This window comes from Hyperolius riggenbachi, chromosome 4 (genome assembly GCF_040937935.1).
Source record: "Hyperolius riggenbachi isolate aHypRig1 chromosome 4, aHypRig1.pri, whole genome shotgun sequence".
Taxonomy (NCBI): Eukaryota; Metazoa; Chordata; class Amphibia; order Anura; family Hyperoliidae; genus Hyperolius; species Hyperolius riggenbachi.
In genome coordinates this window covers 441,326,937-441,348,910 of record NC_090649.1, presented here as the reverse complement: position 1 = coordinate 441,348,910, position 21,974 = coordinate 441,326,937, and the positions used below count along the sequence as shown (strand labels likewise).

Genomic DNA, 21,974 nt, shown 5'->3' with positions numbered 1-21,974 from the left:
TAACATGCACATGCGTATGTATGTGTGCGTGTGTACAGATGTGACTTGAGTGGGAGAGGCTGCACTTTTGACAGTAGGGGAATGAGGATACTGGTTAAACTATGTGAGTGTGGGTGGAGGATTATTATTATGTTTTTATATTACACTGACTTCTACAGTACTTTTCAGAGTTCATCGTCATGTCACTGACTGCCCTCATCGGAGCTCACAATCTAATCCTACCATAGTTTAATGTCCCACCATATTATTTTGTATTTACATAGCACTGACATCTTCTGCAGCACTTTACAGAGTACATAGTCATATCACTGATTGTAAGCAGCGGAGGTCACACTTTTTTCTTTTCATATTCTAATGTCCCTCTATATACTTATTATTATGTATTTATACAATACTGACATCTTCTACAGCACTTTACAGAGTGCTTAGTCATGTCACTGACTGTCCTTTAGAGGAGCTCATACTCTAAGCTGACCATAAAATCTGATAATGTATAAAGATATATATATATATATATACACTCATTTATGGCATGGAGTAATTGCATAACCGGCATGCGTGTATGTTATGTTATCACTTTTGCAGATCTTGCCAGCTGGAGATCAGACAGAGGTCGGTGAGAATGGCGTCACTCTCAGTGGGGGGCAGAAGGCCCGGATCAGTCTGGCCCGTGCAGTCTATCAGGTAAGATAAAGCCTGACATCCCTCCTCCTCCTGTACAGCCTGACATCCCTCCACCTCCTGTACCGCCTGACATCCCTCCCCCTGTACAGACTAACATCCCCACTCCTCCTGTACAGACTGACATTGCTCCTCCTCCTGTACAGACTGACATTGCTCCTCCCCCTGTACAGACTAACATCCCCACTCCTCCTGTACAGACTGACATTGCTCCTCCTCCTGTACAGACTGACATTGCTCCTCCTCCTGTACAGACTGACATCCCTTCTCCTCCTGTACAGACTGACATCCCTCCTCATCTTCCCGTACAGCCTGACATCTCTCCTCCAGTACAGCTTGACACCCCTCCTCTTCCTGTACAGCCTGATATACCACTTCCTCCTGTACAGCCTGACATCCCTCCTCCTCCTGTATAGCCTGACATCCCTCCGGTACAGACTGACATTCCTCCTCCTGTACACACTGACATTCCTCCTCCTCCTCCTCCTCCTCCTCCTGTAAAGCCTTCCATCTCCTCTCCGATACAGACTGACATCCCTTCTCCTCCTGTATAGACTGACATCCCTCCTCCTGTACAGCCTGATGGCACAGCTTCTTTCTTCTACGTATCCCCACCTCCATTGTAGATATGCTTTTAGGCATATATACCTGCGTGCTGAGATAAATGTCCTTGCAGGAGAAAGAGCTCCTCTTGCTAGATGACCCGCTGGCTGCAGTAGATGCTGACGTGGCTTCCCATCTTATGGAGAAATGTATTCTGGGTATTTTGAAGCAGAAGACCAGAATTCTTTGCACTCATCGCACTGAGTTGTTGCAAAAAGCCGATGTGGTGATTCTGATGGAAGCTGGGAGAATCGTGCGGACAGGTAACTGACTGACTTGTACGGCCTTTTCTGTAATAATTATTATACATTTATTTTCTAGGGAACTATTAATGTCTGATTCAATTACCAGGACCCCCAGATGAGATCTTGTCTCTAGTTGACGTTTCTCCCAGAGTCCGAGCTTCCAAGAGCAAAACACAAGTAAAGGGTAAGAGCATTTCCCACACCCAGAGTCCACACAGGGAAAATGTGAGTGCATTTCCCACACCCAGAGATGAAGCTTCCAAAAGCAACACACATAGAAAGCGTAAAAACATTTCCCACACCCAGAATCCAAACTGCCATGAGCAAAAGACACAGAAAGGGTAAGAGCATTTCCCACACCCAGGGTCCATGCTTCCCAGAGGAAAACACACGGAAAGGGTAAGAGCATTTCCCACACCCAGAATCCAAGCTTCCCAGAGCAAAATGTACGAAAAGGGTAAAAGCATGTCACACACACAGAACCTGAGCTTCCAAGAGCAACACAGAAGGAAAGTGTAGGATCATTTCTCACACCCAGAGTCTCAGCTTCCAAGACCAAAACACTCAGAAAGGGTTAGAGCATAACCCACACCCAGAATCCAAGAGCAAAACACAGAAATTGTTAGCATTTCCCACACCAGGGCCTATATATAATAAACTTGCATATGAATCCTCTGTTTTCTCCAAGGTGATATTTTCACACATTGGGCACTATGAACAAAACTTCTCATAATTATATCACCTAATTGATAAAAATAACCTTTCAGTACATTTACAAGCAAAATAATCGCTTAAAGTAAGTTGTTCCTGATTAAATTCAATTCAATATTACTTTTCTCACCTTAATTATATTATATTTTTGCTCTTTGGGAGTTTAAAAAAGTAACATAGATAAGGTGAAAACAGAAGAGAACAGGTGAAAAAGCTTTGTGTAGCATGCCCAATGTCAATAAAATGCCCTTTAAACCACCAGCAAATGAGAAAATACTCAAAATAATTTTGTCAGTGCTTTTTCAGAGTGCTAAAAAGTAATTTTAAAAAAAAGTTGAAAAATGATCTTTTAGGAGAAAACATAGGAGCAAAAGTTAATTACATATGGGCCTTGGTCAGCTGACTACATGGACCAGATTTAGCAAACAATCTGAGACTCAAGCAAACTTTAGAATTTGAGAGCTTGCCCTTTATCCGGTTACGTTACAAAGTGACCACTCCCACATTTGATCACTTGTCCAATTTGATTTCTTCCATACCTGACTACCTGATACAGTGGTTCCTTCTGCACACAATCATGTGAACAGGTGACTCCTCCCACATCAGATCAGCTGACCTCATGACCTCTATCATATCTGATTTTCTGACTTCTATGATTAGCACAATAATTAACCCCCCCCCCCCCCCCCTCACATTAGACCAGTTGCCCAGTTAACCACTTCTGATTTTGTCTTGTAGGATCTGTTAGCAGCTTGGTGGATAGAGAGGATGAGGAGGAGGAAGGCTTATTTCCTGGCTCTGTGATGGCTGAGGAGGAGGGGAAGAAGGAGGGTGCTGTGTCCTTACAGGTGTATGCCTCATACTGGCGGGCAGTGGGCAGCTGTCTGGGTGCATCAGTGTTGCTGGCATTGCTCCTTATGCAGGGTGAGTACTTGTCCTTTCCTTAAATGCCCATACACTTATCAATTTTCCTGTCCGATACCCTTCAGATTCAGATCGACTTTTGGTTGCTTTTGTCAAAAAAATTAATGGAAAGTGTTGATTGGACAGTACGGAAGATCTATATTGATTGGGGTCGGGGCGACAGTAGATTGGCAGCCCATAACATTGCACTGCATCAGGTAGTTTGATTGATGATTCCTTGATGGAATCTATTGAAAATCAATGTGCAGTAGATGGAAGGAATCAAGTCCTTCATGGATCAGTTCCTTTCAGAGAGGAATCGATCATTTTTCCACATCGAGTGGCAATCTATAAGTGTATGGCTAGCTTACGTTTAGCTGCTATCTGAGGTCACCCCAGCTTCATTCTTTGTAGTTGGCTGTAAGACATCTGGCATTGCAGATCTAAACGTTCCTACATTCCCATAAGCACATGATGGGATTTGTATTACCTAACTCCCTAATTCTATGTACATTTTGTGTTCCAGCTTCCAGGAACATGTCTGATTGGTGGCTCTCGCACTGGATTGCAAGCTTTTCGGACAAGCCAAGAAATGTCTCCATTTCCAGACTGACTCTACCAGCAGTGTCACCTGTGCTGCTTCTCTTCTCTTCTGGAGGTCTTGTGTAAGTTTGCATAGACTATCCAGTAAACCCCAGCTAGATGCAGAAATCTGAGTGTGCTACTGAGGGGTAACGAATAGAGCCACAGTGGAGGTGGGACGACAAATCCCTTGAATCTTGAGAAAGATTAAAGGTTTATAAATTTGAATCTCTGCGTCATTTCCGCAATTCAAATCCAACACATCCCGACCCTGTGTCGTTGCCTCCCCGTGACTTACGAGAGCAACGTTGTCCCCGCGCCTCACGAGACAGAGAGTAGACTGGGCCACCAGAGAGATGCACACGCTGACACTGTTGCCTGAGCCTCACACAAGCTTCGGCCAAAGGTGGAGAGAGAGACCACCACAGTCCTCATACAGAGTGATAGACCCAGAGACCCGCTGATGCTTTTGCCTAAGCCTCACGCAAGCTGTAGCCAAAGCTAGAGAGGGATAAACCACCACGGACATCTTGTTACAATAAGAGAAGTAGCCACTATGCTAGTATTCTATATTAAAGGGGCACTATTGAAGTGCATTATGTACTTTAGTGGGTGTTACTACTAAGGGGGCTCTATAATCTGTAATCTCAGAAAATCAAGGATCATAATTGATAGGAAACAAAGTAGACTGGACCCAGAGCGAGTTTGTATGTTAGTTTTCCTGAACAAAAATATTCCTTGAACGGACAAATTAACCACTTAACGACCGCCCCCAGCCGATGGGCGGCGGCAAAGTCCGGGCCCAAACGACCGCAATACGCCCATCGGCGGGGGCGGCTGCGGGAGTGGCTATGCGGCGATCGCGTCATTCGTGACGCGATCAGCCGCCGGGGACTGGCTCCGCCCCCCGTTCGCCGTAACCCGCCGGCCGTTCGGAAGCGCCGGCGGGTTACTGGCATCCGGATCGCCGCTGCAACAGTGTATAATAGGCTTTGTAATGTATACAAAGCCTATTATACTGGCTGCCTCCTGCCCTGGTGGTCCCAGTGTCCGAGGGACCACCAGGGCAGGCTGCAGCCACCCTAGTCTGCACCCAAGCACACTGATTTCCCCCCCCCCTGCCCCCTGATCGCCCACAGCACCCCTCAGACCCCCCCCTGCCCACCCCCCAGACCACTGTTTGCACCCAGTCACCCTCCTAATCACCCATCAATCACTCCCTGTCACTATCTGTCAACGCTATTTTTTTTTTAAGTCCCTAATCTGCCCCCTACTCCCTCCTGATCACCCCCCCACCCCTCAGATTCTCCCCAGACCCCCCCCAGACCCCCCCCCCCGTGTACTGTATGCATCTATCCCCCCTGATCACCTGTCAATCACCTGTCAATCACCTGTCAATCACCTGTCAATCACCCGTCAATCACCCCCTGTCACTGCCACCCATCAATCAGCCCCTGATCTGCCCCTTGCGGGCAATCTGATCACCCCCCCACACCAATAGATCGCCCGCAGATCCGACATCAGATCACCTCCCAAATCCATTGTTTACATCTATTCTCTCCTCTAAACACCCACTAATTACCCATCAATCACCCCCTATCACCACCTGTCACTGTTACCCATCAGATTAGACCCTAATCTGCCCCTTGCGGGCACCCAATCACCTGCCCACACGCTCAGATTGCCCTCAGACCCCCCCCTTATCAATTCGCCCGTGCAATATTTACATCTGTTCTCCCCTGTAATAACCCACTGATTACCTGTCAATCACCCATCAATCACCCCCTGTCACTGCCACCCATCAATCACCCCCTGTCACTGCCACCCATCAATCAGCCCCTAACCTGCCCCTTGCGGGCAATCTGATCACCCACCCACACCAATAGATCGCCCGCAGATCCGACATCAGATCACCTCCCAAATCCATTGTTTACATCTATTCTCTCCTCTAAACACCCACTAATTACCCATCAATCACCCCCTATCACCACCTGTCACTGTTACCCATCAGATTAGACCCTAATCTGCCCCTTGCGGGCACCCAATCACCTGCCCACACGCTCAGATTGCCCTCAGACCCCCCCCTTATCAATTCGCCCGTGCAATATTTACATCTGTTCTCCCCTGTAATAACCCACTGATTACCTGTCAATCACCCATCAATCACCCCCTGTCACTGCCACCCATCAATCACCCCCTGTCACTGCCACCCATCAATCAGCCCCTAACCTGCCCCTTGCGGGCAATCTGATCACCCACCCACACCAATAGATCGCCCGCAGATCCGACATCAGATCACCTCCCAAATCCATTGTTTACATCTATTCTCTCCTCTAAACACCCACTAATTACCCATCAATCACCCCCTATCACCACCTGTCACTGTTACCCATCAGATTAGACCCTAATCTGCCCCTTGCGGGCACCCAATCACCTGCCCACACGCTCAGATTGCCCTCAGACCCCCCCCTTATCAATTCGCCCGTGCAATATTTACATCTGTTCTCCCCTGTAATAACCCACTGATTACCTGTCAATCACCCATCAATCACCCCCTGTCACTGCCACCCATCAATCACCCCCTGTCACTGCCACCCATCAATCAGCCCCTAACCTGCCCCTTGCGGGCAATCTGATCACCCACCCACACCAATAGATCGCCCGCAGATCCGACATCAGATCACCTCCCAAATCAATTGTTTACATCTATTCTCTCCTCTAAACACCCACTAATTACCCATCAATCACCCCCTATCACCACCTGTCACTGTTACCCATCAGATTAGACCCTAATCTGCCCCTTGCGGGCACCCAATCACCCGCCCACACGCTCAGATTGCCCTCAGACCCCCCCCCTTATCAATTTGCCCGTGCAATATTTACATCTGTTATTCCGGGTAATAACCCACTGATCACCTGTCAATCACCCATCAATCACCCCCTGTCACTGCCACCCATCAATCACCCCCTGTCACTGCCACCCATCAATCAGCCCCTAACCTGCCCCTTGCGGGCAATCTGATCACCCACCCACACCAATAGATCGCCCGCAGATCCGACATCAGATCACCTCCCAAATCCATTGTTTACATCTATTCTCTCCTCTAAACACCCACTAATTACCCATCAATCACCCCCTATCACCACCTGTCACTGTTACCCATCAGATTAGACCCTAATCTGCCCCTTGCGGGCACCCAATCACCCGCCCACACCTCAGAACGCCCTCAGACCCCAGCCCTGATCACCTCGCCAGTGCATTGCTTGCATCTATTTCCCCCCTCTAATCACACCTTGAGACACCCATCAATCACCTCCTGTCACCCCCTAGCACACCTACCCATCAGATCAGGCCCTAATTTGCCCCGTGTGGGCTCCTGATCACTCGGCCAAACCCTCAGATCCCCCTCAGACCCCCTTCCGATCACCTCCCCAGTGCATTGATTGCATCTATTTTCCCCTCTTACCGCCCCCTGAGACACCCATCAATCACCTCCTGTCACCCCCCTAGCACTCCTATCCATCAGATCAGGCCCAATACATCCTGTCATCTAAGAGGCCACCCTGCTTATGACCGATTCCACAAAATTTGCCCCCTCATAGACCACCTGTCATCAAAATTTGCAGATGCTTATACCCCTGAACAGTCATTTTGAGAAATTTGGTTTCCAGACTACTCACAGTTTTGGGCCCGTAAAATGCCAGGGCAGTATAGGAACCCCACAAGTGACCCCATTTTAGAAAGAAGACACCCCAAGGTATTCTGTTAGGTGTATGATGAGTTCATAGAATATTTTATTTTTTGTCAAAAGTTAGCGGAAATTGGATTGTTATTGTTTTTTTCACAAAGTGTCATTTTTCACTAACTTGTGAGAAAAAATAAAATCTTCTATGAACTCACCATACCCCTAACGGAATACCTTGGGGTGTCTTCTTTCTAAAATGGGGTCACTTGTGGGGTTCCTATACTGCCCTGGCATTTTAGGGGCCCTAAACCGTGAGGAGTAGTCTAGAAAACAAATGCCTCAAAATGACCTGTGAATAGGACGTTGGGCCCCTTAGCGCACCTAGGCTGCAAAAAAGTGTCACACATGTGGTATCGCCATACTCAGGAGAAGTAGTATAATGTGTTTTGTGGTGTATTTTTACACATACCCATGCTGGGTGGGAGAAATCTCTCTGTAAATGGACAATTGTGTGTAAAAAAAATCAAAAATGTGTCATTTACAGAGATATTTCTCCCACCCAGCATGGTTATATGTAAAAATACACCACAAAACACATTATACTACTTCTTCTGAGTACGGCGATACCACATGTGTGACACTTTTTTGCAGCCTAACTGTGCTAAGGGGCCCAAAGTCCAATGAGTACCTTTAGGATTTCACAGGTCATTTTGAGACATTTGGGTTCAAGACTACTCCTCACGGTTTAGGGCCCCTAAAATGCCAGGGCAGTATAGGAACCCCACAAGTGACCCCATTTTAGAAAGAAGACACCCCAAGGTATTCTTTTAGGTGTATGATGAGTTCATAGAAGATTTTATTTTTTGTCACAAGTTAGCGGAAATTGATATGTATTGTTTTTTTTTTCACAAAGTGTCATTTTCCGCTAACTTGTGACAAAAAAAAAATCTTCTATGAACTCACCATACTCCTAACAGAATACCTTGGGGTGTCTTCTTTCTAAAATGGGGTCACTTGTGGGGTTCCTATACTGCCCTGGCATTTTAGGGGCCCTAAACCGTGAGGAGTAGTCTAGAATCCAAATGCCTCAAAATGACCTGTGAATAGGACGTTAGGCCCCTTAGCGCACCTAGGTTGCAAAAAAGTGTCACACATGTGGTATCGCCGTACTCAGAAGAAGTAGTATAATGTGTTTTGGGGTGTATTTTTATACATACCCATGCTGGGTGGGAGAAATCTCTCTGTAAATGGACAATTGTGTGTAAAAAAAATCAAATAATTGTCATTTACAGAGATATTTCTCCCACCCAGCATGGGTATGTGTAAAAATACACCCCAAAACACATTATACTACTTCTCCTGAGTACGGCGGTACCACATGTGTGGCACTTTTTTGCACCCTAAGTGCGCTAAGGGGCCCAAAGTCCAATGAGTACCTTTAGGATTTCACAGGTCATTTTGCCACATTTGGTTTCAAGACTACTCCTCACGGTTTAGGGCCCCTAAAATGCCAGGGCAGTATAGGAACCCCACAAATGACTCCATTTTAGAAAGAAGACACCCCAAGGTATTCCGTTAGGAGAATGGCGAGTTCATAGAAGATTTTATTTTTTGTCACAAGTTAGCGGAAAATGACACTTTGTGAAAAAAAACAATTACAATCAATTTCCGCTAACTTGTGACAAAAAAAAAAAATCTTCTATGAACTCACCATACATCTAACGGAATACCTTGGGGTGTCTTCTTTCTAAAATGGGGTAATTTGTGGGGTTCCTATACTGTCCTGGCATTTTAGGGGCCCTAAACCGTGAGGAGTAGTCTTGAAACGAAATTTCTCAAAATGACCTGTGAAATCCTAAAGGTACTCATTGGACTTTGGGCCCCTTAGCGCAGTTAGGGTGCAAAAAAGTGCCACACATGTGGTATCGCCGTACTCAGGAGAAGTAGTATAATGTGTTTTGGGGTGTATTTTTCCACATACCCATGCTGAGTGGGAGAAATATCTCTATAAATAGACAATTGTGTGTAAAAAAAATAAAAAAATTGTCATTTACGGAGATATTTCTCCCACCCAGCATGTGTATGTGTAAAAATACACCCCAAAACACATTATACTACTTTTCCTGAGTACGGCAATACCACATGTGTGGCACTTTTTTGCGGCCTAACTGCGCTAAGGGGCCCAAAGTCCAATGAGCATCTTTAGGCTTTACAGGGGTGCTTACAATTAGGCACCCCCCAAATGCCAGGACAGTAAACACACCCCACAAATGACCCCATTCTGGAAAGTAGACACTTCAAGGTATTCAGAGAGGAGCATAGTGAGTCCGTGGCAGATTTCATTTTTTTTTGTCGCAAGTTAGAAGAAATGGAAACTTTTTTTTTTTTTTTTTTTTTGTCACAAACTGTCATTTTCCGCTAACTTGTGACAAAAAATAAAATCTTCTATGAACTCACCATGCCTCTCACTGAATACTTTGGGATGTCTTCTTTCCAAAATGGGGTCATTTGGGGGGTATTTGTACTATCCTGGAATTTTAGCCCCTCATGAAACCTGACAGGTGCGCAGAAAAGTCAGAGATGCTTGAAAATGGGAAAATTCACTTTTGGCACCATAGTTTGTAAACGCTATAACTTTTACCCAATCCAATAAATATACACTGAATGTTTTTTTTTTTATCAAAGACATGTAGCAGAATAACTTTCGCGCTCAAATGTATAGGAAATTTTACTTTATTTGAAAAATGTCAGCACAGAAAGTTAAAAAAGTCATTTTTTTGACAAAATTCATGTCTTTTTTGATGAATATAATAAAAAGTAAAACTCGCAGCAGCAATCAAATAGCATCAAAAGAAAGCTGTATTAGTGACAAGAAAAGGAGGTAAAATTCATTTAGGTGGTAGGTTGTATGACCGAGCAATAAACCGTGAAAGCTGCAGTGGTCTGAATGGAGAAAAAGGCTCTGGTCCTTAAGGGGCGAAAAGACTGTGGTCCCGAAGTGGTTAAGTAAGTAAGAATATGGGATATGGAGAAGGGTACCATGTTTTAAGATTGAGGGATATGGAGGGTGCCATGTTTTAAATCAAAAACAATACCAGTTGCCTGGGGTGCTGTTGATCTTTCAGGCATTTCTTAATCACACACCAGGAGCAAACATGATCTTTAAAATTCCTGTCAAACTTAAAGGGAACCTGTGCTGAATACAATTATTTAAAATAAACACATGAGGTAACTTCAAATGAACATTAGATAGTTACCTTGCCATCAGTTCCTCTCAGAAGCGCACCATTTTCTTCTGACAATGATCCCTTCCAGTTCTGACAGCATTTTGTCAGAACTGAAATATATCAGTTGCTGTCAGTTATTTACCAGTTGCTGTCAGTTATAGCTGAGAGGACAACTGCTGTGCCAAGTAATGTCTGTTTCCCTACGGCTCAAGTGGGCAATGTTACAGTTTAACAGTGTGCTGACCAGAAAGCTGTTATGGGGTAATGGCCATTTTCAAAATGGAGGAAAGAGAATTCCCTTGATCACAGTGGACAAACAGGACGCGGGAAAGGAGAAAGAAATTGAGGAGTAGACTACACGGGAGGTAAGTATGACTGTGTATGTTTATTTTGACTTTTAATTTTCAGTTCAGGTTTTCTTTAAGTTTAAAAAAAATAAAAACTCCAACTCCCAGCTTGTTCAGGGTCTATGGCTAAATCATCAGAAGCAGAGGATCAGCTGGACAGCCAGACAACTGGTATAGTTTAGGAAAAATATGTCAGCCTACAAATCCTCCAAGTCTTTAAAAGACAACTGAAGTGAGAGGTATATGGAGGCTGCCATATTTATGTCCTTTTTAAACACTACCGGTTGCCTGGCAGCCCTGCTGGTCTATTTGGCAGCAGTAGTGTATAAATCACACCAAAAGCAACCTGCAGCTAATTTTGTCAGATTTTTACCTGTCACCTGATCTGCTGCATGGTTGTTCAGGATCTATGGCCAATGTTTTAGAGGTACAGGATCAGCTGAACAGCCAGGCAAATGGTATTGCTTAACCCTCCTTAGCGGTAATCCCGAGTCTGGCTCGGGACGGAAAGCTGCAGAACAGGGTGGTAATCCCGTACCTGAGTGAGTTTCAGCAAGAGCTGCTGCAGACCTCTCTGAGGTATGTTTTTCTTCTTGTTTTTAGGGTCTAAAAGCTTGTGAAAAAATGTTATGGCTTTTAGACCTTAAATCTGGAAATAATCATAACGCCAGGGAGGTTAAAGAGACGCAGAGATTGAGTAACAGAATAGATTTATACATACCTGGGGCTTCCTCCAGCCCCACCCGCATGGATCGCTCCCACGCTGCCGTCCTCAGCCTTCTGTATCGCCAGTACCGGGTCCTGTAACTTCAGCCAGTCGCTGCCAGTTTTATGCATGCACGCACAGTGACTCCCTCCGTCTCTCCGGTGCCTGCATTACTCATTTGCCTGTGCAGTACAGAGGGAGTGCACTGTGTTTGCATCGACTGGCCCTTGCTGGCCGAAGGGACCGGACCCAGTACCGGCGATAGAGAAGGGTGAGGACGGTGGCGTGGGAGCGATCCATGCGGATGGGGCTGGAGGGAAGCCCCAGGTATGTATAAATCTATTCTGTTTCTTCATCTCTGGGTCTCTTTAAAGAGACACTGAAGCGGAAAAAAAATATTATGATATGATGAATTGGTTGTATAGTATGGATAATTACTAGAACATTAGTAGCAAAGAAAATATTCTCATTTTTATTCTTAAGTCATATAGTGTTTTTTATAACATTGCATCAGTCCTGAATATTTGCAGTTTATACACCACTCAGCATTCTAAATGATTTTACAGAGCAGGCCAGTTAATTTGTGTCCTGTCCTCTGGAGAGAAAAAGAAAATACAGTGACTGACAGTGGAGATAACAAGCTTCAGAAGACAGAGCTCTCTGTAACTTTGAAAGTCCTGTGGCTTAATGGCTCTTTTGCATAGATAACTGGAGTTTCTTAACTCTTCCTGTACGGGAAACAATATTATACTTATGTCTCTGCTCCTAATGTTTTATTGTTTAGTTGTACTACACATACAAATCATTATATCATAATTTTTTTTTTCTGCTTCAGTGTCTCTTTAAGTAGATAAATATGGCAGCCTCCATATACCTCTCATTTCAGTTTTCCTTTTGAGGTTACTTTCTTTCTGTGTAATAGAATACTTTGTTAAACAAGTAAGGTCTCTTTATTCTTCATTTTAAGAGAAGAATGAGTTTGGCTTCAAAGAAATGTTGAATTCGTCCCATCCCTAAGCCACGGGTTGTTATCTTTGTCTGGTTCCCCTCTGTTTAAAAGGCAATTTATCGCCATTAGGAACTGAAGATTCACAGCAGCAAAAGCCTTAAACTCCAACATCTTCTGATTCCCACCTCCCTTCACAGGGGCTGAGCAACCACATTTCTTATTGGAAATTATAGGATAAAAAGGTTGGGCATATACTACAATAGACACGGCTCAAGGAATGTAGCCCATGAGGATTATGCATGGTCCTTTGAGGAACATTGCGGTGTACGAGCAATGCACAGATGTGTGACATGGCCACGGCTGAGGGACGTGTCTACGGATAAAAGGGGAGGGGCAACACTGCGGCTGACAATGTAGCAGCCTCTGGTGAGTGGGGTGAGGAGAGAGGCGTGTTGTGGTCACTACACATCTGGAGAACTTACTGCCAGAGACTATTTTGGAACAAAGATCCTGTTACTGTGTTATAGGAAACCCTCCAAGGTCATCAGACCTGGTATGGTGATGAAGGTGGATTTGGAGGGGAATCCTCCAGGTTACTTTCCAGGAATGAGGAAATCATTTTGTTCAGTATGGCTTCTTCTGGAGACAATAAAGGGTGTCTGGCCATTTTTAGAGCCAGGATCGGCAGTATATGGGGGAATAAAGCATGCCCATCCAGCTTGTCTAGGTTAAGTGTGGTGTGATGTACTGAAATGATCTAGGCTTTTGGGTTGGTGAACTTCATATCTGGTTGAATAGTCCTTTCTAGTAAATAATGCCACTCCTCCAGTTCAGCTTTAATAGAAATTCCTCATCATGGACATCTTAGTTGCCATGAAAGTAGTTGGCACACTTTCTTTAAAAAACAAAATTATGTCCAGTATCGCCTTCCTCTGGATCAAATGTGGGGGTTCTGAATACTACAATTTTTTTAATTATTTTTTTTCTGGTTGAATGTGATGGATGAATGTCTTTATTTATTTATTTTTGCAACCGATCTTACTGTAACTATCACATACCTCCCCCAGTAGCAAAACTGAAAATAAGCAAACTTCAAGAGGAAAAGGCTGGCACTCAGTAAAAACTGCAGATGTATAGATATGAATGCTGAATGGCAGTAGAACAACTTCAGCAGGAGCTACGTGCTCAAGACAAAAAAGAGTTCAAACATTTGTGGCAACTAAATACAAAAAGGAGCAAAGAACGTCTGGCACTGTAGCTTTAATGCATCACAGCAGGTGTACAAACGTGAATGGCATGTAATACAGGAAACAAGTCTGTAAATAGGTGGTACTTATCGTGCTCTGCTGAAGGTGGGGAGGCAGCTGTGGGCGCCAGTGGGTGCACGGCCTTACAGCCGTTTCGCAATGGGATGAGCCCTGCTTCTTCGGAGGCTTATCGTGCACATCCCATTGCGAAACGGCTGTAAGGCCGTGCACCCACTGGCGCCCACAGCTGCCTACCCACCTTCAGCAGAGCACGATAAGTACCACCTATTTACAGACTTGTTTCCTGTATTACATGCCATTCACGTTTGTACACCTGCTGTGATGCATTAAAGCTACAGTGCCAGACGTTCTTTGCTCCTTTTTGTATTTAGTTGCATAACTGAAAATCACTGGGCCCCATGCGAAACTTTGGATGGGCCCCTCTGTGAAACTTTGGATGCCTCCCCAATTAAAAAAAAAAAATACTGAAACTGGAAATGCAGGCCAGGCATTATTAAGCACAGGTAACATGTTATGTTGGTCTGAGCCCACTTCTTCAGACCACATGTAGTGCCACAGTAATCTATTCAGCCGAGCACCTACAGATCCCCAGCAGTGCTCGCAGTGGTCAAAGCCAACTTCTTAGGCTGTTTGTGGGCTCTGTTGTGCTTAAAGAGAATCTGAAGCCATATTAAAAATGGCTTTTTACCTTATACAGGATCTTCTCAAAAAATTAGCATATTGTGATAAAGTTCATTATTTTCTGTAATGTACTGATAAACCTTAGACTTTCATATATTTTAGATTCAAATACACACAACTGAAGTAGTTCAAGCCTTTTATTGTTTTAATATTGATGATTTTGGCATACAGCTCATGAAAACCCAAATTTCCTATCTCAAAAAATTAGCATATTTCATCTGACCAATAAATGAAAAGTGTTTTTAAAACAAAAAAAGTCAACCTTCAAATAATTATGTTCAGTTATGCACTCAATACTTGGTCGGGAATCCTTTTGCAGAAATTACTGCTTCAATGCGGCGTGGCATGGAGGCAATCAGCCTGTGGCACTGCTCAGGTGTTATAGAGGCCCAGGATGCTTCAATAGCGGCCTTAAGCTCATCCAGAGTGTTGGGTATTGCGTCTCTCAACGTTCTCTTCACAATATCCCACAGATTCTCTATGGGGTTCAGCTCAGGAGAGTTGGCAGGCCAATTGAGCACAGTAATACCATGGTCAGTAAACCATATACCAGTGGTTTTGGCACTGTGAGCAGGTGCCAGGTCGTGCTGAAAAATGAAATATTCATCTCCATAAAGCTTTTCAGCAGATGGAAGCATGAACCCACTTTTGAACCAGAAACAGCGGCAGAAGCGCCTGACCTGGGCTACAGAGAAGCAGCACTGGACTGTTGCTCAGTGGTCCAAAGTACTTTTTTCGGATGAAAGCAACTTTTACATGTCATTCGGAAATCAAGGTGCCAGAGGTTGGAGGAAGACTGGGGAGAGGGAAATGCCAAAATGCTTTAAGTCCAGTGTCAAGTACCCACAGTCAGTGATGGTCTGGGGTGCCATGTCAGCTGCTGGTGTTAGTCCACTGTGTTTTATCAAGGGCAGGTCCAATGCAGCTAGCTATCAGGAGATTTTGAAACACTTCATGCTTCCATCTGCTGAAAAGCTTTATGGAGATGAAGATTTCATTTTTCAGCACGACCTGGCACCTGCTCACAGTGCCAAAACCACTGGTAAATGGTTTACTGACCATGGTATTACTGTGCTCAATTGGCCTGCCAACTCTCCTGACCTGAACCCCATAAAGAATCTGTGGGATATTGTGAAGAGAAAGTTGAGAGACACCAGACCCAACACTCTGGATGAGCTTAAGGCCGCTATCGAAGCATCCTGGGCCTCCATAACACCTGAGCAGTGCCACAGGCTGATTGCCTCCATGCCACGCCGCATTGAAGCAGTCATTTCTGCAAAAGGATTCCCGGCCAAGTATTGAGTGCATAACTGAACGTAATTATTTGAAGGTTGACTTTTTTTTGTTTTAAAGACACTTTTCTTTTATTGGTCGGATGAAATATGCTAATTTTTTGAGATAGGAAATTTGGGTTTTCATGAGCTGTATGCCAAAATAATCAATATTAAAACAATAAAAGGCTTGAACTACTTCAGTTGTGTGTATTTGAATCTAAAATATATGAAAGTCTAATGTTTATCAGTACATTACAGAAAATAATGAACTTTATCACAATATGCTAATTTTTTGAGAAGATCCTGTACACATGTGAGGCATGTTTGCCCCCAGCTAAAACGCTGCTATCCCGCGGCATAACGTGGGGTCTTTACCCCCCAAATACCCTCCCTGGTGCCCGGGCAGCGCTTCCGTGTGAGGCAGAGCTATGAGCTGCAGCCCTGCCTCACACGCGTCTGTCAGCGGCGCATCGCCGCCTCTCCCCCGCCCCTCTGTCTTCCTTCACTGAGAGGGGCGGAGGAGAGGCGGAGATACGCGCTGACAGACGGGTGTGAGGCAGGGCTGCAGCTCATAGCCCGGCCTCACACGGAAGCACACAGGAGCAGCAAAATCCACGACAAAGTTGGTCGTGGATTTTGCAGGGGGGATTTGGGGGGTAAAGACCCCTCGTTATGCCGCGGGATAGCTGCGTTTTAGCAGGGGCAAACATGCCTCACATGTGTATAAGGTAAAAAGCCATTTTTAATATGGCTTCAGATTCTCTTTAAAGACTAGGTTCCATGGCTCTCCCAAGGTTAATATACTTTATTGTATTTTAACATTTAATACAGAGCCTCACCCCTCCCGTCTCTTATTACTGCAGCTATGCTATGCTGTGGACAGTCTTCTCCTGAGATGATATAATGCTCCATAAGTGGCTTTATTCTGTCTCCCCCAGGTCTCCTTTAAGATGGGCTCAGTTTACCAAACAGAACAATTCTCAGGATATTACTTTCTATCTCACAGTATATGGAGGGATAGCAGCAGCCAACTCAGTCTTCACCGCCTTGCGAGCTCTCCTGTTTGCCTTTGGAGCTGTGCGAGCCGCCACTGTGATCCACACTCGCTTACTGCAGAGAATGCTAAGGGTGGGTATTGAGTGCCTCCATCTTTTCTTACCGTCAGAGTCCTCCCCATTTCTCTACCTTTTTCCCTTCTTACCTCCCCGCCCCCACGGTTCTCTCTCTCTGTATCTCCCTTCCTCCTCAACCACCACCCCCCCCCCCTCTTCATTTTTCTGTTCCTCTCTCCTTACCTCTCATCCCCAGGTTCTCACTCTCTGTGTCTCCTCTCATCCTCACTCCTTAATTTCTCTGCTCTTCTCTATGTTCTCTCTCTGTATCTCCCCTCCTCCTCTCCCCCTATTTCTCTGCTTTGTTCTCCCCTCCTTATTCCTCTTGTCCCCGGTCTCTTTCTGTATCCCCCCTACTCCACTGCCACCTTTTCTCTGCTCCTCTTTTTTTCCCCTCCTCGTTTCTCGCCTCACCCCCTGCTTGCTCAATATCCCCCCTCTCTACACCCCCTTCTTTCTGCTTCTCTCAACTTCTTAGCCCTCTCTCTCCCTCAGTTCTCTGTTTGTGCTTTTCCCCACTCTTATTTTCATGTGTTTTCTTCTGTCTCTTGTCTGTCATCAGGCCACGGTGTCATTCTTTGACAGCACGCCAGTTGGACGCATCATTAACCGATTCTCCTCGGATCTGTACTGCGTGGATGATACTCTGCCATTCCTCCTGAACATCTTTCTGGCCAATGTGTTTGGTCTTCTGGGCATGCTGGTGATGATCAGCTATGGACTGCCCTGGATTCTGCCAGTCCTGCTGCCCTTGGCTGTTCTGTACTATTACATCCAGCGATTTTACCGACACACATCCCGCGAGCTGAAAAGGCTGCAGAGCATCACTCTGTCTCCAATCTACAGCCATTTCTCAGAGACTCTGACTGGACTCAGCACAATCCGAGCCACGCGCCAGGCAGACAGGTGAGGGCATCACTCTCATCCCAGCTTACAGTCCATCATGGTTCATGTGAAGGCCACTGTTTGAAAGCAATTTACATATGTAAAGCAAAACCTCCAGGTGCAATCTTCTCACCATCATCGTGGTTCAAAGTAATGATAGTCATATCCTGTCACCAACACACGGACAAACTCTTACCCTAAATATAGTGAACTACAAGGTCATAAGCACATCAGTCACAATTCCGTGAGGGTTAATGTCCCAGCAAGTAGCTCCTTCCTTGGGTAGATTACTCCCAAAGTTGCTTTTGGCAGGTATTGTATTATCAAATATGCATGAAAAATAGTCTCTAAGTGTAGACCGCTTGAAGTTGAAAACATGCTTTATTCCACACACTAAAATATATATGGAAACTTACATAATGGGTCCATATAGCACATGGCCCCATTATAATCAAAGACACAAAGTCACTTCAAAGATCTATGATCCACCCAGCTGGTTTCACTTTTGCTTCATCAGGGGCTTTGAGCGGGGTCAGCCATGCAACCTTAAAGTGGACCCAAATTAAAAATACTAGAGATTACTAAATACTAAAGATTTCAGAAATAAAATCAGTTTTCTAAATTATAATAATAAATAGCATCCTTTTTTCAGCTGCATGATGACAAATATAAAATATTTTACATTTATTGGAGGAACCCCTCCCTTCCTTTCATAATGCCGGGACAGAATCCGGCAGACTGGTGGAGGAGATAAAAAACAAAACACAGGCTTCTACTGATGATGTCACAGGGGAGGTGATCTCAGCTTGTGTAAGATTTCACATAGATGGCGCCCCTGTGAGGGAGGGTAGCTGATGACAAATACACCCATGATTTAAAACCTCCTACTAAGCTCAGAAGTAATGGCTGCCACCTGTATAACCCTAGTTATGAAAAGAGAAGGGTAAAAAGCATGCACTGAAATTGCTCATAGGCTTGAAGGAGTGTATATTTATCTTTGTATGTGTCAGAGTGGTGCAACTAAATACTTTGAATTAAAAAAAAGTTTGGTTTGGGTCCGCTTTAAGTAACTTCCCTCCAGCCTCCAAACTCCAGTAATCCCCCCCCACACACACACACACACACAAACATCCCTCGTGCTCCCGGTACTACAGTCCCACCCACCGTGTTAGGTTACCTCCTTTCATACAATCATGGACATTGGTCTTAAATTTATAAATATAAAACAAAGCAATATGTTCCCAATTTAAACAAATGAACAGCACCATCTAGTGGCTGTGCCACAAGTTACATACGAGATTCTGACAGACTGTTCTTTGGCTTTGATGAAACTCATCATTATTTATGAGGAGGAAAAGCTGATTGATTTTAGACTTAAGATCACAGAATTAAAAAATAATATTTCGAAATGTGAGAGTTTAGAGAAGTATGACGTTTTGAACAAAAAGTTATGTGACAACATTGCTAAATTAGAATGTATTATAACAGAAACCAAGAGATCTAAGTATTTAAGGGATGTAGAAGACTACAAGCGAGGGGTGATATATGAGTGGGGCAAGTGGGAGACCTTAGCGAGATCACCCAAATCACCTAGACCGATCCTCCGCAGAACACAGAGACAACAAGGGAGAAGGGTTAGCTTTAGTTCCCCAGAAGCCTCTGACCTGTCTGATAATTCAGTCCCTGGAACACATGACCGCTCTTTGCAGGCCCCTATAGCCTCAGGCTTTTCAAAAAACGTATATGGTCCAACCAACGACTACAGGGGACAGAGGAAAGGCCGCAGGAGGGGCAGGAAAGGAAGAAAAGGAAGACTAGACGGGCAGGGAAGAAACATAGAGCCAGGCGGCCCAGAACAGGGAGGGAGGGGATACAGAGTGTGGTGAATCTCTCCCGGTATGTACTTTCGGATGTGGAGAAGCGGGTCCTTGAGAAGGGCCTTTCTTTTGCACCAACTAAACATATGAATGTTTTTGAAACTATAGTTGATGTAAATAGATTCATTAGAGCTGTTCTACTCCGAAAACATTTTCTTGATAGTGAGGCAGTCGAGGGCCGGGTTGATAGAGCTATGAGCGGTGTTGATGATATTGGAGATTTTAAGGAGCTAAGTGCTAGGTGGGCCTTAGATTCTTTGGCCACAGAAAGCACTGGCTTAGTCTCCATAGATGATGTTAAGCCGATTTTTGCTCGTAACCCGTCCTTTTATCCCTTGGCTAGCCGAACACATCATGTGGAAACCTTTCAAGAGTTGGTGGAGAGAGATTTGGTGGAACTGGAAGGGGATCTGAGTAAAAACAGACCGAATCTGTCACACCAGGAGCGACAGGCCCTCTCTAATCTTCAGAGTAACTCGAGCATAGTTATCCGCAATGCGGACAAGGGGGGTGCTGTCGTTGTACTGGATAGTGACAGTTATAGGTCTGAGGCCCTTAGGCAATTGAATGACTCTACAGTATATCGGAAATTGGGGGCAGACCCTATGAGAGTTTTTCAGAGAGAATTGTTTAACCTGTTGTCTTATGGACAAAGTTTGGGTCTGTTGGATCAAAAAATGGTGGACTATTTGGGTGTCTCCAGTCCGATCACCCCAGTTTTCCATCACCTTCCTAAGATCCACAAATCGGGCGTTCCCCCGGAGGGCAGGCCCATTGTGGCTGGCATTGGCTCTCTGGGGGAGCGCCTGAGTGAGTGGGTAGATTCAATGTTGCAACCACTGGTTAGGCGTCTCCCAGGTTACATTAGAGACACTAAACATTTACTCTCAAGTTTGAAGAGCTTTATGTGGAAAAGACACTATGTATGGATTACCATCGATGTGAAGGCCCTATACTCATGTATCCCCCACAATTTGGCCATTGAAGCCATTAGATATCACCTGGAGAGATATTCCTCTTATTCTGAGGATCTCCGAACCTTTATATACCTGGTTGTCGAGTACCTCCTGACCCGCAACTACTTTATGTTTGATGGCGGCTTCTACCTCCAGAGATGTGGCGCCTCCATGGGGGCCAAGTTTTCTCCATCCCTGGCAAACCTCTATATGGGGTGGTGGGAGGAGTGCCACGTCTTTGGGGGTGGGGGTCGCCTCCTGGGGAGTGTTGCGTGGTACGGGAGGTACATCGACGACCTATTGTTGGTTTGGCAGGGGGCCCCTGAGGATATCCCCGCTTTTGTGGGTGACCTGAATAACAATTCTTTGAATTTGCAGTTCACCCACAACTGGGGGGTGAGTTCAATAGACTACTTAGATGTCACTCTAGTGGGGGATCCTGTTCAGGGGAGAGTGCAGTCTAGGACATTTCGAAAACCCTGCAGCGGCAATACCACTCTCCGGGCCACGAGTTGCCATCCGAGGCATACCGTTTGTGCGGTCCCTGTGGGTGAATTTATCAGGGCGCGACGAAATTGCTCGGAGGAATCGTGGCTCGGGGAAGAAGTCAAGAAGGTGGAGAACAGACTTTTGGATAGAGGTTATCCTGGGTGGATGATTAATAAAGGAAAAATTAGGGCCAATCAAAAAAGTCGGGATCACCTGCTGACAGCAACTGAAGGGAGGGATATTACAGATTCGAGGCCCACTTTTGTTACAACTTACAGTGTGGAATTCAATAGGATAGTCTCCATCTTAAAAAAGTATCTCCCTGTTTTAAAGGGGGATGAAGATCTGCGGATCATCCTACAACAGGGAGTACGTTTTGCCAGTAGGCGTGCCCCCACTCTAGCCCAATCCCTTTCGCCTAGCCTGTTTGAGTCTAGACCTAGATCCTCGACCTGGCTTAGTCTGTCTGGTTCTTACAAATGCGGGGTAAAAACATGTCATTATTGTGGTGTACACAAGCGCACACGGGAAGCAATATCAACCACAAATGGACGCAAGTTTCCAATCAAGGAATTCATCAATTGTGGCACACCATATGTGATATATCTTATCACATGCACCGAGTGCTCCCTACAATATGTGGGGTGCACTACTAGATCTTTACGTGCCAGAATCGGTGAACATTTTTGCGGCCCCGGTTGGCTTAGTTCCAATATTTCTAATGTAGCGAAGCATTTTCGCCAAGTCCATGATGGCAATATGGCTTCTTTTTCCTACCATGGTCTGGAAAGG

The 21,974-nt window shown here is 45.1% G+C and overlaps 1 protein-coding gene across 7 annotated transcripts in view; it reads left to right on the top strand.

The window, feature by feature from the left end:
- The window catches only part of LOC137504319 (ATP-binding cassette sub-family C member 10-like), a 54,252-nt gene that overhangs the window by 20,126 nt on the left and 12,152 nt on the right, over positions 1-21,974 (top strand). For all 7 annotated transcript variants that reach the window (XM_068232579.1, XM_068232576.1, XM_068232580.1 and 4 more), the window contains exons 9-15: positions 586-684; positions 1,358-1,547; positions 1,636-1,713; positions 2,979-3,164; positions 3,670-3,808; positions 16,802-16,991; positions 17,538-17,881. In XM_068232579.1, coding sequence (XP_068088680.1) covers positions 586-684; positions 1,358-1,547; positions 1,636-1,713; positions 2,979-3,164; positions 3,670-3,808; positions 16,802-16,991; positions 17,538-17,881 — 1,226 coding nt within the window. The remainder of the gene's footprint in view (positions 1-585; positions 685-1,357; positions 1,548-1,635; positions 1,714-2,978; positions 3,165-3,669; positions 3,809-16,801; positions 16,992-17,537; positions 17,882-21,974) is intronic.